Source organism: Mustelus asterias, chromosome 11, assembly GCF_964213995.1.
Source record: "Mustelus asterias chromosome 11, sMusAst1.hap1.1, whole genome shotgun sequence".
Taxonomy (NCBI): Eukaryota; Metazoa; Chordata; class Chondrichthyes; order Carcharhiniformes; family Triakidae; genus Mustelus; species Mustelus asterias.
The window spans coordinates 62,143,482-62,159,748 of record NC_135811.1 but is presented as its reverse complement, the minus strand read 5'-3'; the positions used below and the strand labels follow the sequence as shown (position 1 = coordinate 62,159,748).

General features: G+C 47.9%; 1 protein-coding gene across 4 annotated transcripts in view; it reads right to left on the bottom strand.

The window, feature by feature from the left end:
- Positions 1-249: 249 nt before the first annotated feature.
- selenou1a (selenoprotein U 1a) overlaps positions 250-16,267 on the bottom strand; it is a 28,177-nt gene continuing 12,159 nt past the window's right edge. For all 4 annotated transcript variants that reach the window (XM_078223652.1, XM_078223651.1, XM_078223653.1 and 1 more), the window contains exons 5-6: positions 10,828-10,992; positions 250-745 (exon numbers count right to left, since the gene is read on the bottom strand). In XM_078223652.1, the coding sequence (XP_078079778.1) occupies positions 638-745; positions 10,828-10,992 (273 nt within the window). In that variant the 3' untranslated portion in view covers positions 250-637. The remainder of the gene's footprint in view (positions 746-10,827; positions 10,993-16,267) is intronic.

Sequence of the window (16,267 nt, the reverse complement as noted above, 5' to 3'; positions counted from 1 at the left end):
TGGGAATCACATTTCCCATTGTGGAACATTCCGGAGTCTGTGTCGGGGACACATTTCCCAGTGTGGAACATTCCGGAGTCTGTGTCGGGGACACATTTCCCAGTGTGGAACATTCCGGAGTCTTGTGACTTGCCAAATGTTCTTTGCAAGGGTTAGTCCCTAGAACAGCATCTTTGAAAAAGGATTTGTTGAAGGATTTGAAAAGGATTGCTAGCTGAGAAATGAGATTCAAGTTGAAGTAAATACAAGTTTGACCGTTTCACATTCTGTTTATTGGGATTAGATTCAGGTTACAGTAGTTCACTTCGAGACTGGACACTGTTGACTCATTCTGTAAATCTCAGGCCTGAAGCAGTGACTTTTGAATCAGACCATCATTAATACATTGCAAGTCAGTGCCCTACATGAAGCTCAGGGAGACCGGGGAGGTGACAGGCAGCACCTCCCCAGACAGGGTGGTGATGATGGGGGAATTGGTGGAGAGGCGTGACTCTACCCGTTTCTCTCTCCACAGGTGCTGCCAGAGTTGCTGAGTATTTCCGGCATTTTCGGTGTTCATTCTGGACCCAGGTGCCTCTCCGGGATTTTGCGTTGCTGAAGTTTCGTTCTTACATTGACATTTCCAGTCGCTAATGATTTAATTCTTCGCATCTCTCAAAGGTTTGATCTTTCTGACAGCTTCAGAGACCAAGCTGATGTCAACGGCATCACCAAACTCCTTCTCTCGATGTTCCAGAAGGACACCCTGTGTGACCACAACAGCAGCAACTCAGAACAAAGCCAGCAACAGGAGATAGTGTGGTTCCTCGTTCCTCACCCACACCAACACCCCTCATCCACAGTGACATTCGTCACCCATACCCACACCCCTCACTCACACCCACACCTCTCACCCACACCCCTCACACACAGTGACACATCCCTTACCCATAGTGACATTCGTCACCCATACCCACACCCCTCACACACCCACACCCACACCTCTCACCCACACCCCTCACACACAGTGGCGCTCCTCACCCACAGGCACACCCCTCACCCACACCAGGGGACTAACATCCTTGCAGGACTTTTTGCTAGTGCTTTTGAGAGCAATTTAAACTAATTTGGCCAGGGGAGGGGACACAGACTATTAGCAGAATAAGGGCACGGCAACAGAGAGTAAAGTAACCAAGTCATAGGAGGAGTGCAGCTGTATTAAGTTTCAAGGGAGTAAGGCAAGGTTGGATGGCCTCTACTTTCATGGCAGGAGTATTGCAAGTAAAACCTGCAATATTGCAGAATAAAAGAATGACCAGGGTGAGGTTAGGGCCGGTCAAGGACAGTAGTGGGAACTTGTGTATGGAGTCAGTAGAGATAGGCGAGGTGATGAATGAATACTTTTCTTCGGTGTTCACCAAGGAGAGGGGCCATGTTTTTGAGGAAGAAAAGGTGTTACAGGCTAATAGGCTGGAGGAAATAGATGTTCGGAGGGAGGATGTACTGGCAGTTTTGAATTAACTGAAGGTCGATAAGTCCCCTGGGCCTGATGAAATGTATCCTAGGATTCTTTGGGAGGCAAGGGATGAGATTGCAGAGCCTTTGGCTTTGATCTTTGGGTCCTCACTGTCCACGGGGATGGTGCCAGAGGACTGGAGAGTGGCGAATGTTGTTCCTCTGTTTAAGAAAGGGAATAGAAATAACTCTGGTAATTATAGACCGGTTAGTCTTACTTCGGTGGTTGGTAAATTGATGGAAAAGGTCCTTAGGGATGGGATTTACGACCATTTAGAAAGATGCGGATTAATCCGTGATAGTCAGCACAGATTTGTGAAGGGTAAGTCGTGCCTCACAAATTTGATAGACTTTTTTGAGGAGGTAACTAAGTGTGTTGATGAAGGTAGGGCAGTTGATGTCATATACATGGATTTTAGTAAGGTGTTTGATAAGGTTTATGATGGTCGGTTTATGATGAAAGTAAGGAGGTGTGGGATAGAGGGAAAGTTGGCCAATTGGATAGGTAACTGGCTATCTGATCGAAGACAGAGGGTGGTGGTAGATGGAAAATTTTCGGACTGGAGGCAGGTTGCTAGCGGAGTGCCACAGGGATCAGTGCTTGGTCCTCTGCTCTTTGTGATTTTTATTAATGACTTAGAGGAGGGGGCTGAAGGGTGGATCAGTAAATTTGCTGATGACACCAAGATTGGTGGAGTAGTGGATGAGGTGGAGGGCTGTTGTAGGCTGCAAAGAGACATAGATAGGATGCAAAGCTGGGCTGAAAAATGGCAAATGGAGTTTAACCCTGATAAATGTGAGGTGATTCATTTTGGTAGGACTAATTTAAATGTGGATTACAGGGTCAAAGGTAGGGTTCTGAAGACTGTGGAGGAACAGAGAGATCTTGGGGTCCATATCCACAGATCTCTAAAGGTTGCCACTCAAGTGGATAGAGCTGTGAAGAAGGCCTATAGTGTGTTAGCTTTTATTAACAGGGGGTTGGGGTTTAAGAGCCGTGGGGTTATGCTGCAACTGTACAGGACCTTGGTGAGACCACATTTGGAATATTGTGTGCAGTTCTGGTCACCTCACTATAAGAAGGATGTGGAAGCGTTGGAAAGAGTGCAGAGGAGATTTACCAGGATGCTGCCTGGTTTGGAGGGTAGGTCTTATGAGGAAAGGTTGAGGGAGCTAGGGCTGTTCTCTCTGGAGCGGAGGAGGCTGAGGGGAGACTTAATAGAGTTTTATAAAATGATGAAGGGGATAGATAGAGTGAACGTTCAAAGACTATTTCCTCGGGTGGATGGAGCTATTACAAGGGGGCATAACTATAGGGTTCATGGTGGGAGATATAGGAAGGATATCAGAGGTAGGTTCTTTACGCAGAGAGTGGTTGGGGTGTGGAATGGACAGCCTGCAGTGATAGTGGAGTCAGACACTTTAGGAACATTTAAGCGGTTATTGGATAGGCACATGGAGCACACCAGGATGATAGGGAGTGGGATAGCTTGATCTTGGTTTCAGATAAAGCTCGGCACAACGTCGTGGGCCGAAGGGCCTGTTCTGTGCTGTACTGTTCTATGTTCTATGTTCTAAAACGGAGGAGTTAAGGGCACTGGTTGACATGTGGAATTGTGATGTAGCAGCTATCACAGAAACATGGTTGAGGGAGGGGCAGGATTGGCAACTCAATATCCTGGGCTATATAATCTTCAGGTGAGACAGAGGAGGGGGTAAAAGAGGAGGAGGTATTGCATTACTAGTTAAGGAGTCAGTTACTGCAGTAAGGAGAGATGGTGGGTGTGATTGTCCCATTCCGACCTGCTCATGTTTTGCTGGGTTCAGTCAGGAAATGCGCGTATGCGCCGATTCACGGGATTTACGCATGGCAACCTCTGAAAAGCAGCTCGGTCAGGATCAGGCAGGGAACCGGCGGGAAGACCAGGTAAGTCATTTTAATCTATTTTCAATGTTATTTGCATCTGATTATCAGGCCCAGGACTGAATTCTCGGGGCCCGATAGCATCTCCCAGCCCGCTCGTGCAATTTCACTCCAGCGGGGTTTAGAGTAGCTCCCAACTTTCGGGGAACTAGCGGGAGACCCTGCTGGACTGAAGGGGGTAAATCGGGACCCCCAGAGGGTCGGGCAGTGGGGGGTGGTGCCCCCTCGGCATAGGCACCCTGGCAGTGCCAGCCTGTGCCCATGCCCAGGGGACACCTTGGCACTGCCCACCAGGCATCGGACAGTGCCAAGGGGGCGAGGCCTAGGGAGTGGGGCCAAGGGGCGGGTTTAGGGGCAATCGGCGGGGATGGGGGTGTCCCGCTGCAACTCTGCCATTCGGGACTGGAGGGAGGCCAGCGATGGGGGCGGGCGGGAGGGTCTGCCGGGGAGGGGGGTCTGCCTCCTGGAGGGAGGGAGGGGTCTTCCTCCCAGGGGGTGGGGAAAGGGGGGTTGGGGAGGCAGTCTATCGGGGTGGGGAGGCTGGATCGTCACTGCTGCAGGGAGGGACTGGTGATTGGGGCACTGCGGGACGGGGGCGGGGGGGGTCGGGGCTGGCCTGGGAATGCTTGTGGGGGCCGCGGTCGGGCCTCGATTGGACTATGGGATGTTTGGAGGGGCAGCAGTGCAGGGGTCCCGGGCTGGCCAGCGATCGAGCCAGCCAGCAAACTGCAGTCTGACAGTTTGGGGCCACTGCGCATGTGCAGAGTTCCGGAACTGTCAGACTCTGGTGTTAATAGGCCCCACCTCCCCCCCCCCCGAACATTTCATGATATTCACGACTGTGACCTCTACAGTGCACAGAGTGTGGGAGATTCGAGTCTGAACTCCCACTGAAAAGACAATCCAGAATTACATCATTTTTCCTGCAGTTCTGCACTTACAATTTATTTGGGAGAATCGCCCCCGATATCTTGGAGCGGGCATCAAATGAAGCTTTGTGGGTAGAGTTTAGGAGTAAAAAACAGGGGCAGCCACATTGCTAAGTGTCGACCCCCAGATAGTCAGCAGGAAATTGAGAAGCAAATATATGCTCAATCTGTGGGGGGGTGTAACAACAGTAACAAAGGGGTTATTATATTAGGTGATTTCAACTTTCCCATCATAACATTACGGGCTTGGATGGAGTAGATTTCTTGAAATGTGGAGAGTCCAACAAGGGAAGATGTGCTGGACCGAATTCTGGGGAATGAAGGCAGACAGGTGGTTAAAGTGGTGGTGGGGGAGCATTTTAGTGATAGTGATCACAACATGGTACAATTTAAGATAAAGACAAAATACTGCAGAAGCTGAAACAAAAATAGAAAATGCTAGAAAATCTCAGCAGGTCTGAAAGCATCTGTGGAAAGAGAATATTGCCAACGTTTCGAGTCTGGATGACCCTGAGCTCTGACAAAGGGTCATCCAGACTCAAAACATTGGCTCTAATGTCTTTCCAAAGATACTATGGTATATTTAAGGTAGTTATTGACAACGAAATAGATAAGATGCAGAAAAAAAATTGGATTGGAGGATAGAAGATTTTAGCTAATAAGGCAGGATCTGGCCAAGGTAGACTGGGAACAGCTACTAGGGGGGAAAACTACAGAAGAGCAGTGGGAGGCATTCAAAAAGGAAATGGAGAGTGTACAAGCCCAGCATGTTCCCTGATAGGAAGGAGTGACATGCCCAAAGAACCATGAATGACCAGAGATATTCAGGATACAATGAGAAGGAAAAGAAAGGCTTTTAGCAGGTACAAGGGGAGCAAAGCAGCGGAGGCATTAGTGAAGTACAGAAAGTGCAGGGTGGAGTTTAAGAAAGCAATTAGAAATGCAAAGTGGGGTTATGAGAAAGTTCTGGCTGGTAAAAGTAGGGAAAATCCCAAGATATTCTATAGGTATATCAATGGGAAGAGTAGGGCCCATAAGGGACCAAGGGGTGGAACCAGAGAACATCTGGTAGTCTGTTGAACAAATACTTCACATCCGTCTTCTCCCAAGAGATGAAGGTTTGGAACTCAGGGAGAGAGACTGAGAGATTCTTAAACAAATTGACAAGGTGTTAACAGGCTTAAAAGTAGGCAAATCTCCAGGTCCAGGTGAATTGTGTCCTAGGCTGCGGTGGGAGGTAAGGCAGGAGATTGCAGGGGCTCTGAACCCAATTATTAATTTTTCTCTGGCTATGGGGGAGGATCATAGAATCCCTACAGTGCAGAAGGAGGCCATTCGGCCCATCGAGCCTGCACTGACAACAATCCACCCTATCCCCGTAACCCCATATATTTACCCTGCTATTTCCTCCCAAAACTAGGGTCAATTTCGCATGGCCAATCAACCTAACCTGCACATCTTTGGACCAGAGGACTGGAGATCAGCTAAAGTGGTTCTACTATTTAAGAAGGGTTGTAGAGATAATCCAGGAAACTATAGACCAGTCAGTCTCATGTCAGTGGTAGGGAAACTATTGGAGAAAATTCTGGAGGTGAGAATCTATCTCCACTTGGAGAGGCAAGACTTGATGAGGGATAGTCAGCATGGCTTTGTCAGAGGGAGGTCATGCCTAACAAATTTGAATTTTTTGAGGAGGTGACCAGGTGGGTAGTTGAGGGTAGTGCAGTTGATATAATTTTAATGGATTTCAGCAAAGCCTTTGACAAGCTCCCAAATGGGTGACTTATAAAGAAGGCAAATGCACACGGGATACAGGTAATTTGATGAAAATTATTTGATAAGCCCGGATGCGGAGTCAAAACAGCAAAGGACTGGGCAGCACGGTAGCACAGTGGTTAGCACTGTTGCTTCACAGCTCCAGGGACCTGGGTTCGAATCCCGGCTCGGGTCGCTGTCTGTGTGGAGTTTGCCCATTCTCCTCGTGTCTGCGTGGGTTTCCTCCGGGTGCTCCGGTTTCCTCCCATAGTCCAAAGATGTGCGGGCTAGGTTGATTGGCCATTCTAAATTGCCCCTGAGTGTCCCAGAATGCATAGGTTAGAGGGGTTAGTGGGTAAATATGTAGGGATATGTGGATAGGGCCTGGGTGGGATTGTGGTCAGTGCAGACTCGATGGGCTGAATGGCCTCCTTCTGCACTGTAGGATTCTATGATGACTCCAACAAGACCTAGATAGGCTGGTATCCAGGAGAGTTCACATCCTGGAAGGTCCACCTATATCAGATTGAGAACAATTAAATTGCACAGCTATGTCTAAATCAGACCCAATCAAGATAAACGTCGGGTTAAATGGACACCAGGTATAGGTGTGGCCGTATCGGTGGCTGGAGAATCAGTGTTCCATCACATTCACTCTGGACTTCAACCCTGAACTTTAGTCAAGACCTCAATAAGACTGAGACCTATACAGGAGAACCTCTGTGAAATGTGGGTACAACCTCTGTCCATCTCCTATGAAAATCAGCTAGTTCGGTTACCAATGATTGTAATGGAGGGCTCAGGGCCAAGCCTAATGGGATGAAATTGACTGCGAGAGATCCACCTGGATTGGCTCAACATTTTTCAGCGAGAGAAGAGCCGCCTTGGTGAAGTTCTGCTTAAATACCCTGAAGTTTCCAGGAAGGCCCAGGGACCAAAGGAGAACCAAGGCGACTTTGTATGCTGACTAGGAAGTGATTCCACGATTTTGCAAAGCCCACCCAGTACCATTTGCTTTATGGGAAGAAGTTGAAACTGAAATCCGAAAACTGGAGCGTGGAGGGATCATCAAACCAGCCCAATTTGTGGAATGGGCAGCACCGGTTGTACCAATTTTGAAGCCTGATGGATCAGTCTGCCTTTGGAGTTTAAACAAATGGTAAACCATTTCTCAGAGCTGGATAAACACCCGATCCCTCGGATTGAGGACTTGTATGCGAAGTTGGCAGGAGAACTCTCATTTTCAAAACTTGATGTGATGCACACTTACTTACAATTACAGCTGGGTGGGAATTCCCAGTGATATTCAACAATTCATACTCATAAAGCCCTTTACCAATACACTGGACTGCCATCTGGGGTACCGTCAGCCTGCGCAATTTTCCTGTGAATGTTGGAGAACGTTTTACAAGGTCTACCTCAGGTTGCTATCTACTTGGACAATGTCCTCATAACAGGGAAAAAAGAATAACAACCACTTAGAGAACCCTGAGGAAGTTCTAAGTCGATTTTCCAAGGCAGACATATGCCGAGGAAGGGAGAAATGTGTATTCCAGGCCCCCCAAGTGACCTATCTGGGCTACAGAGTAGACAAGTCTAGTCTGCACCCTTTGGAAGACAAGGTGCAGACGATCAAAGGTGCCCCAGCTCCTACGTCCATCAGGGTGGAATCGGCAAATAGATGGCCAAATGAAGATGAGTTCCCAATTGCATATGCTTCCAGGACCTTGCTATCACGGAATGCAAGTATGTCCACATTGAAAAAGAAAGTTGGCGGTGATACTTGGGCTTAATTCCACCAGTACCTGTATGGGCAAAAATTAGACATTATCACAGACCACTGCAAGCCACTACTGGGACTGCTAAAAGAGGACAAGACGGTGCTGCCCATAGCATCAGCCCGAATCCAGCAGTGGGCTTTATTACTGGCCACCTCCAGTTACCAATTAGAACACCGTCCAGAGGCCAAGTAGCCAATGCAGATGCTTTGAGTCAGCTATCGTTAGCAGACACCCCACTGGTGATGACAATGAATTTTTTGGAAACTCTCCCAGTGGCAGCAAATAATATTTGGCTATGGGTGCAAAAGGACACAGTCCCCGTGAAAATGAAACAGCTGGTGCTGACGGGGGAAACAAAAAGGCCATTCAGCCCACATTCCACCAATACTGTAGCCAGAGAGAGCATCTGACTGTGGGAGATAGCAGACTCCTATGGGGCTCCAGAGTTGTCATCCTGAGCCATGCTGCCGTCCCATCCTGGCCGAACTTCACCATAGTCAACCAGGAGTGAGAAAAATGAAGATGCTCGCAAGGAGCTTTGCCTGGTGATCAGAATTAGATACAGACGCTGGTGGGTCAGCGTCAGCACTAGCACCTCCTCTAAACCCTTGGGAATGGTTGGGAAGGCCATGGACTTGGCTACACATCAACAATGCCAGTCCATTCATGGGTTCAATGTTCCTGGTAATGATAGATGCCCACTCAAAAATTGATGGGCGTACACAGGGTGAACTCATGAAGCACAAGAACGGCAGCGGAAAATCTTCACACATCTTTCGCAACACACGGGATCCCGGAGGTGCTGGTTTCCAATAATGGACCATCCTTCACCAGCCAGGAATTCGCTTCTTTTATGAAGGTGAGCAGAATTCAACACATTCAGATGTTGCCATCATCTAACGGCCTGGCAGAAAGACAGAACAAACGATAAAAGCAGGTTTAAAGGAATAGCCACAGCCTCCTTGGACACAAAACTCTCCAGATTCCTCTTCGATTACAGGACGAGCCTCATGTAACTACTGGAATAACCCCAGCCCAGTTGCTCAGAGGCAATCAACTCCACACCAGGCTGAGCCTGATCTTCCTGAACCTGGGAGGGGTGGGGAACCCACATCAACACCAGCTGGAAGAAACACATAAAGGTGGGCGATAGAGTGTCATTAAATAATCATGGGAATAGCCCCGCATGGTTACAAGGCACAGCCGACTCTAGGACAGGATCAGCTTCCTACAAAGTCTGAGTGGAAGATACCATCCTATGAAAACACCTAGACATTTAAAGCCAATCAGCCCCAGGCTGTGCCGGAACAATCTATATCCAGCACATCGGGAGCCTCGGAAGAAATTCCGGGATCCGCCGGCTCCCACTCTCCATCTCTGGTCGTTGGAACCCCACAGTCCGAAATGGACTCGGTGGACTGAGCTATTTCCACTCCCTCACTGCCCGATGAAGAGAGTGAACCTGTGCGTTGATGCCAAATACAAAGGATGCAAGCTCTGGCCGGCTACACCCCGCCTGCTTCCAACACAGAGCTGGGGAACACGGACCCGGTCTTGAAAAGCCACAACAGGCTCGGAAGGTGATCGACTCGCCATGGGATCTGGAAGGGGAGGGATGTAATGATTGTAACGAGGTTCACGAGGTGAACCTGTGAGAATACGAGCTCCTTGATTGAGGCAGTTAATGCTGTCCAATCCAGGAGCCCTCCGGAGGTATAATAATGTGGAGTGTCCGGGTTACTGGCACTCGGGGTATATGCTCCTTATTGGGAAGTACCTGTCTGAGTATTACTAACTATTGTAAATAAATCTGGATTTGGTGAAGGGACACTGGCCTGAGTGTTGGTGGGAAATGATCCATTGATTATAGAGGCTGATGACTTTATCGGGGTCATTGCCTGCTTTCACTCTCAATGGAAATCTTTCATTGACTTTTTTGTCCCAATTTCACCCTTCCATCATCTACCAGGTCCACCTCTGATTCTTCCTTTCCCTTCCTCGGCACCTTGGTCTCCATTGTAAGAGAAAGGCTATCAAACAATATGCACTACAAAGCTGCAGACTCCCATAGCAGGGATAAGGGAAACCCTATTATGGTCCTAGAAGGAGGAGGATGGATGAGAGCAAAAGTGCATCAATTAAGGATCCTGTCAGGCATGTTGCTGATGGAATCCTCGACTGAGTAAAAGCAAGACCTATCACCAACAAAGAGTCTTCCAAGAAGCAGGGTGTGGGGAAATGTAATCAAGATAGCTATGGGAGTCTGCAGCTTTGTAGCGCATATTGTTTGATAGCCTTTCTCTTACAATGGAGACCAAGGTGCCGAGGAAGGGAAAGGAAGAATCAGAGGTGGACCTGGTAGATGATGGAAGGGTGAAATTGGGACAAAAAAGTCAATGAAAGATTTCCATTGAGAGTGAAAGCAGGCAATGACCCCGATAAAGTCATCAACATACCAGAAAAAGTAGTGAGGGAGGGGAGCGACAGAATGACTGGAAAAAAGAACCTTTCACAAATCCAAATAAGTGACAGCATAACTAGAAGGTCATGTGTGTTCCCATAGCAACACCTTTTCCTGGGAGGAGGTGTGTGGAGTTAAAGGAGAAGTTCTTCATTGTGAGTAGAAGCTCAGGCAGGCAAAGGGGAGGAGTCATGGTGGGAAGAGACTGCAGGAAGGAGCAGAGAGCTCTCAAACTGTCCTGATGGGGGAAAGAGAGATTAGATATCCATAGGGAACAGGAGACAGTTAGGACCAGGAAACGCTTGGAAGGGACAGAGGGCATCGCAAGATTCCCAAATGTAGGTGGGAAAAGACTCAACTGAGGTAGAAAAAAAGATTTTAAAAAGGAAGAAATTGTTGAGTGGGGAAGGAAGAGGCGGTAACAGTGAGTCCAATAGAACAATCTGGTTTGTGCATTTCGGAAGGAGAGATTGCATTCTTTACCTGCTCTCCAGCTCCCAAAACAAACACTCCTCCCAGGATGAATCCTTCTCCGTCTGTGTTCCCATGGAATCCCTTCCGCCAAGCTCGCCAGAAATTCCTCAGGACGCCAAAGCGCAGCAGTCCCGACAGACCCATGGTGCGTTGTGTTGGCCCGTAAAAACGTTTCTAAAAACAGAGATTCACACAGCGAGATAGAAACCGGCTCTGAAATTATCATTGGCACATTACTCATTCATGATTGCAAAGACCTACATAGAAGCAATCAATTCTTGTCCCAAAGCTGATCCTCACATGCACCTCCCCCCCCCACACACACACACACACATACACGCGCCCCCACCCCACACACACAGACACATGCCCGCCCCCACCCCACACAGACACACGCGCGCCCCCACCCCACACACACACACACGCGCGCCCCCACCCCACACACAGACACACACACACACGCGCGCCCCCACCCCACACACACGCGCGCCCCCACCCCACACACCGACACCCTCCCCTCTTGAAGTCTATAGTTTGTAAGGTTTTTATTCTGTCGAGTACAATGAGCAAAGGGAGTGGCACTTTGGTAAGTGTGGGAGTTGGGTGAAGAGGGGGAGGGAGCTGTGTTTTTCTTTTTTGGTAGAAGAGATTAACTAAGGAACAACACAAATAAGTGAAGTCAGGGTCATTATAATAAAGTAATATAAGTGAACAAAGGAGGGTAAGGGAGTAAAGTTAGTGTGAAGGAGGTAAGTTGATAGCATTCTTATACAAGCAGAATTGTTTGGTATAAAAGGGAGTAAATAAGGGTAGTCACAGCAGGAGAGCTCACACCCAATGCTATGTGGAAAATCATGGAGAATTGAGTTGTCCCTGCTGACCACGTGTGCAGGAAGTCTGTCCAACTGAAACTACTGGAACTGGAGCTGAGGGAGACTTCACTCAACAGCATCCACAATATTGAGCAAGTCAGGGGGAGCACGTTCAATGAGGTGGTCACACCACAGGTGAAGATTGAACAAGCAGAGAGGGCATGGGTGACCACTAGGCAGATAATGCAGGAGTCTCCTGTGACCATCTCTGTTTCTAACAGTTACACTGTTTTGGATGCTGTTGAGGGAGTGACTGTGCCGGGGAAAGCAGTGGCAGCCAACTTCGTGGCACCATGGCTGGGGCCAACTTCGTGGCACCATGGCTGGGGCCAACTTCGTGGCACCATGGCTGGGGCCAACTTCGTGGCACCATGGCTGGGTCTGCTGCACAACAAGCGAGGAGGAATGGCAGGGCTGTAGTAGGGGATTCAATTGTAAGGGGAACAGACAGGCGTTTCTATGGTTGCACAAAAGACTCCAGGATGGTATGTTGCCTCCCTGGTCCCAGAGTCAGGGATGTCACTGAATTGCTGCAGGGAATTCTGAAGCGGGGGGCCAAACAGACAGAGATTGTGCTACATATTGGTACCAACAATATAGGTGGAAAAAGGGATGAGTCCTGCAAGCAGAATTGAGGGAGCTAGGAAGTAGATTAAAAATCAGGACCCGGAGGTAGTAATCTCTGAATTACTTCCGGTGCCACATGCTGGGACAATGGGAATGGTATGCTTGCAGGGAGGCTAGTGCCGTTGGGAGGGTTTAAAAAATTAATTGGGGGTGGGGAGGGAGGGGGGGAGGGGGTTGTTGTAGGGATGTGGAAGGAGCCTGAGAGGAGGTTTAACAGGAGGAGAAGAACAATCAATATTAGAAGAGACAGCAAGTGAGTCGGAAGGCAGAGAATTACAGCCAGTTAAGGCAGAAGGGAGTTTGGCAAGATTGGCTGTTATTTATTTTAATACAAGGAGTCTAATGAATAAGGTAAATGAGTGGAGGCACAAATTAAAACATGGGGGTATGATGTCATTGCTGTCACTGAGACGTGGTTAAGAGAGGGGCATAATTGGCAGCTCAATATTCCAGGATATAGAATCTTAAATCAGGATAAGAAAAGAGGGAGGTAAAGAGCAGTAATGTCATGATTTTGATCAGCGAATCAGTTACAGCAGTAAGGAGGAACAAATCTTAGAAGGCTCTTCAAATGAAGCCATATGGTTAGAACTTTCAAAACCAAAAAGGAGTAGCAGAGAGCAAGAGAGAGGAAGAGAAACCCCTGCTTCTTTCAGAACCCGGCAGTAACTGCCTGCTATACCCTGTAAGCATAGCTCCGCCCCTTAAGCACATGACTGTCTCTGTCAATCTAATCAACATCTTACTCTGAAACCCCAGGGGAAAAACCAAATAAACAAAAATACATTAACTTAGATTAAAACAACCATCCCATTAGCTAAAACATTATTCTCCTGCATTCTCGGCATGTGAGCTGCCTGGTTTGCAGACACATTGGCACCGTGTAAAACAGAGCTGAATTTTAAACATACCTCTCACAAGAAACATGGTATAAATGCTTTTCTTAAAGGTACAGTATCAACACAAGGCCTCCTAACAGTCTGAGAGAAATATAAGAGCAGATATGTAGGCAAATTTGTAGATATGTAGGCAAATATGGGGTGGCACGGTAGCACAGTGGTTAGCACTGCTGCTTCACAGCTCCAGGGACCTGGGTTCGATTCCCGGCTTGGGTCACTGTCCATGTGAAGTTTGCACATTCTCCTCGTGTCTGCGTGGGTTTCCTCCGGGTGCTCCGGTTTCCTCCCACAGTCCAAAGATGTGCGGGTTAGGTTGATTGGCCATGCTAAAAATTGCTCTTAGTATCCTGAGATGTGTAGGTTAGCGGGATTAGTGGATAAATATGTAGGGATATGGGGGTAGGGCCTGGGTGGGATTGTGGTCGGTGCAGACTCGATGGGCCGAATGGCCTCTTTCTGCACTGTAGGGTTTCTACGATTCTATGAAATTTCTGAGAAGTGTAAAAGTAAATAGGGTAGTGATAGTGGGGATTTCAACTTCCCCAACATTAACTGGGGCAGTCCGAGTGTGAAAGGTTTAGAGGGAATGGAATTCTTAAAATGCATCTAAAATGTATCTTTTTTAAGCCGGTACATGGAAGGTCCTATAAGTGAGGAGGCAGTCCTGGACTTAATTTTAGGTAACAAAGCATGGCAAGTGGTTCGGGTATCAGTGGGGGAGCATTTTGCAGACAGCGACCATAACTCTGTTAGATTCAAGATTGTTATGGAAAAGGACAAGGATAGACCTGAAATCAAAGTTCTCAGCAGGGGCAGGCTGATTTTAATAAGACCAGATATGATTTGGCTAGATGGACCGGGAGCAGGCACTTTTATTAGAACAGTGGGACGCATTCAAGGAGGAAGGAGGGAGAGTACAGGACCAGTGTCTTCCAATAAATGTAAATGTGGTGAGTGTCTGGAAAGTGCTGCCCGGGAAGGTGGTGGGAGCGGGTACAACAGCGGCATTTAAGGGGCAACTAGACAAATACATGAATAGGGTGGGAATGGAAGGATACGGAGTCCGTAACTGCATACGGTTTTAGTCTCGGCAGGCATCATGATCGGCGCAGGCTGGGAGGGCCGAAGGGCCTGTTCCTGTGCTGTACTGTTCTTTGTTCTTAAAGAAAAAGGGTGGGACCAACAAATCCAGTGAACCCTCAAGATCCAATGCTATCTGTCCCTCAATCAAGAGGCAAAAGGAGGCTTCTGGCAGACATGGAGGTCTCAAAATACCAGAAGCCCGAGAGGAGTATAGAATGTGCAAGAAGGGACTAAAAAAGGAAATTTGGAGGGCAAAAAGGAGGCACAAAAGGATACTGGCAGGTGAAGTAAAGGAAGGTCCTAAGTTGTTTTACAAATATATTAAGGGTAAAAGGATAACTAGGGGAAGAGTGGGGCCCATGAAGGACCACAGTGGTCATTTGTGTGCTTGGCTCAGAGGTAGGGTTCTAAATGAACACTTTGTGTTGGTGTTCACTCGTGAGAGACACGAGGTGGGTATAGAAACCAGGGAGGAGGACTGCGATACAATTAAAGAAATGAGATTCTGAGTGGTCTGGCAGGCTTGAAAGTCGATAAATCTCCAGGGCCGGATGAAATGTATCCCAGGCTGTTTAGTGAGGCAAAGGAGGAAATAGCATGGGCACTGGCAATAATTTTCAATTCCTCCCTGGCCACAGGGGAGGTCATGATGTGGAGATGCCGGCGTTGGACTGGGGTAAACACAGTAAGAAGTCTAACAACACCAGGCTAAAGTCCAACAGGTTTATTTGGTAGCAAAAGCCACCAGCTCCAGAACTCCCACCCACCTGACGAAGGAACAGCCTGTTCCGAAAGCTAGTGGCTTGTGCTACCAAATAAACCTGTTGGACTTTAACCTGGTGTTGTGAGACTTCTTACACAGGAGAGGTGCCAGAGGACTGGAGGAAAACCAATGTGGAACCATTGTTCACAAAGGGAGGAAAGGATAAACCAGGAAACTGCAGGGGGGAAACTATTGGAAGCAATTCTGAGAAACAGAATTAATCTGCATTTGGAGAGGCAGGGATTAATCAAGAACAGTCAGCGTGATTTTGTGAAGGGAACTTCATGTCTGACCAACTTGACCAATTTTTTTCGAAGAGGTGACCAGGTGTGTAAATGTGTCGTCTACCTGGACTTCAGTAAGGTTTTTGATAAAGCCCCATACGGGAGACTGATAGCAAAGGGAAGTTTTGATAAGGCCCCATATGGGAGAGTGATACCCATGGGATCCAAGGAAGTTTGGCAAATTGGATCCGGGATTGGCTGAGTGGCAGGAAGCAGAGGGTGAAAGTCGAGGGGTGTTTCTGGACTGGAAGACTGTGTCCAGTGGGGTCCTGCGGGGATCAGTGTTGGGGCCCTTGCTGTTTTTGGGTTTATATAAATGATTTAGACTTGAATGTAGGAGGGTTGATCAGTAAGTTCATGGATGATACAAAAATTGGTGGGCTGGTAAATAGTGAGGCCTTAGATTACAGGCGAACGTAGACGGGTTGATCAGTGGCAAATGGAACTCAATCTGGATAAGTGTGAGGTGATGCACTTGGGCAGGACAAACGAGGCAAGAGAATACATGACCAATGGCAGGACCCTGGGAAGCACCAAGGATCAGAATGATCTTGGTGTGCATGTACACCGGTCCCTTAAGGTAGAAGGACAGGTGGATAAAGTGGTTAAGAAGGCATAGGGTATACTTGCCTTTATTAGCTGAGGCATAGATTTTAAGAGCAGGGAGGTTATGCTGCAATTATATAAAATGTTGGTTAGGCCACAGCTAGAGTACTGTGTGCAGTCTGGAATCCACATTATAGGAGGGATGTGATAGCATTGGAAAGGGTGCAGAGGAGATTTACCAGGATGTTGCCTGGGCTGGAGAGTTTTAGTTATGAAGAGAGATTAGATAGACTGGTTCTTCTCCTTGGAGCAGAGGAGACTGAGGGGAGACATGATGATGTATAAAATTATGACGGGCATAGACAGAATGGACAG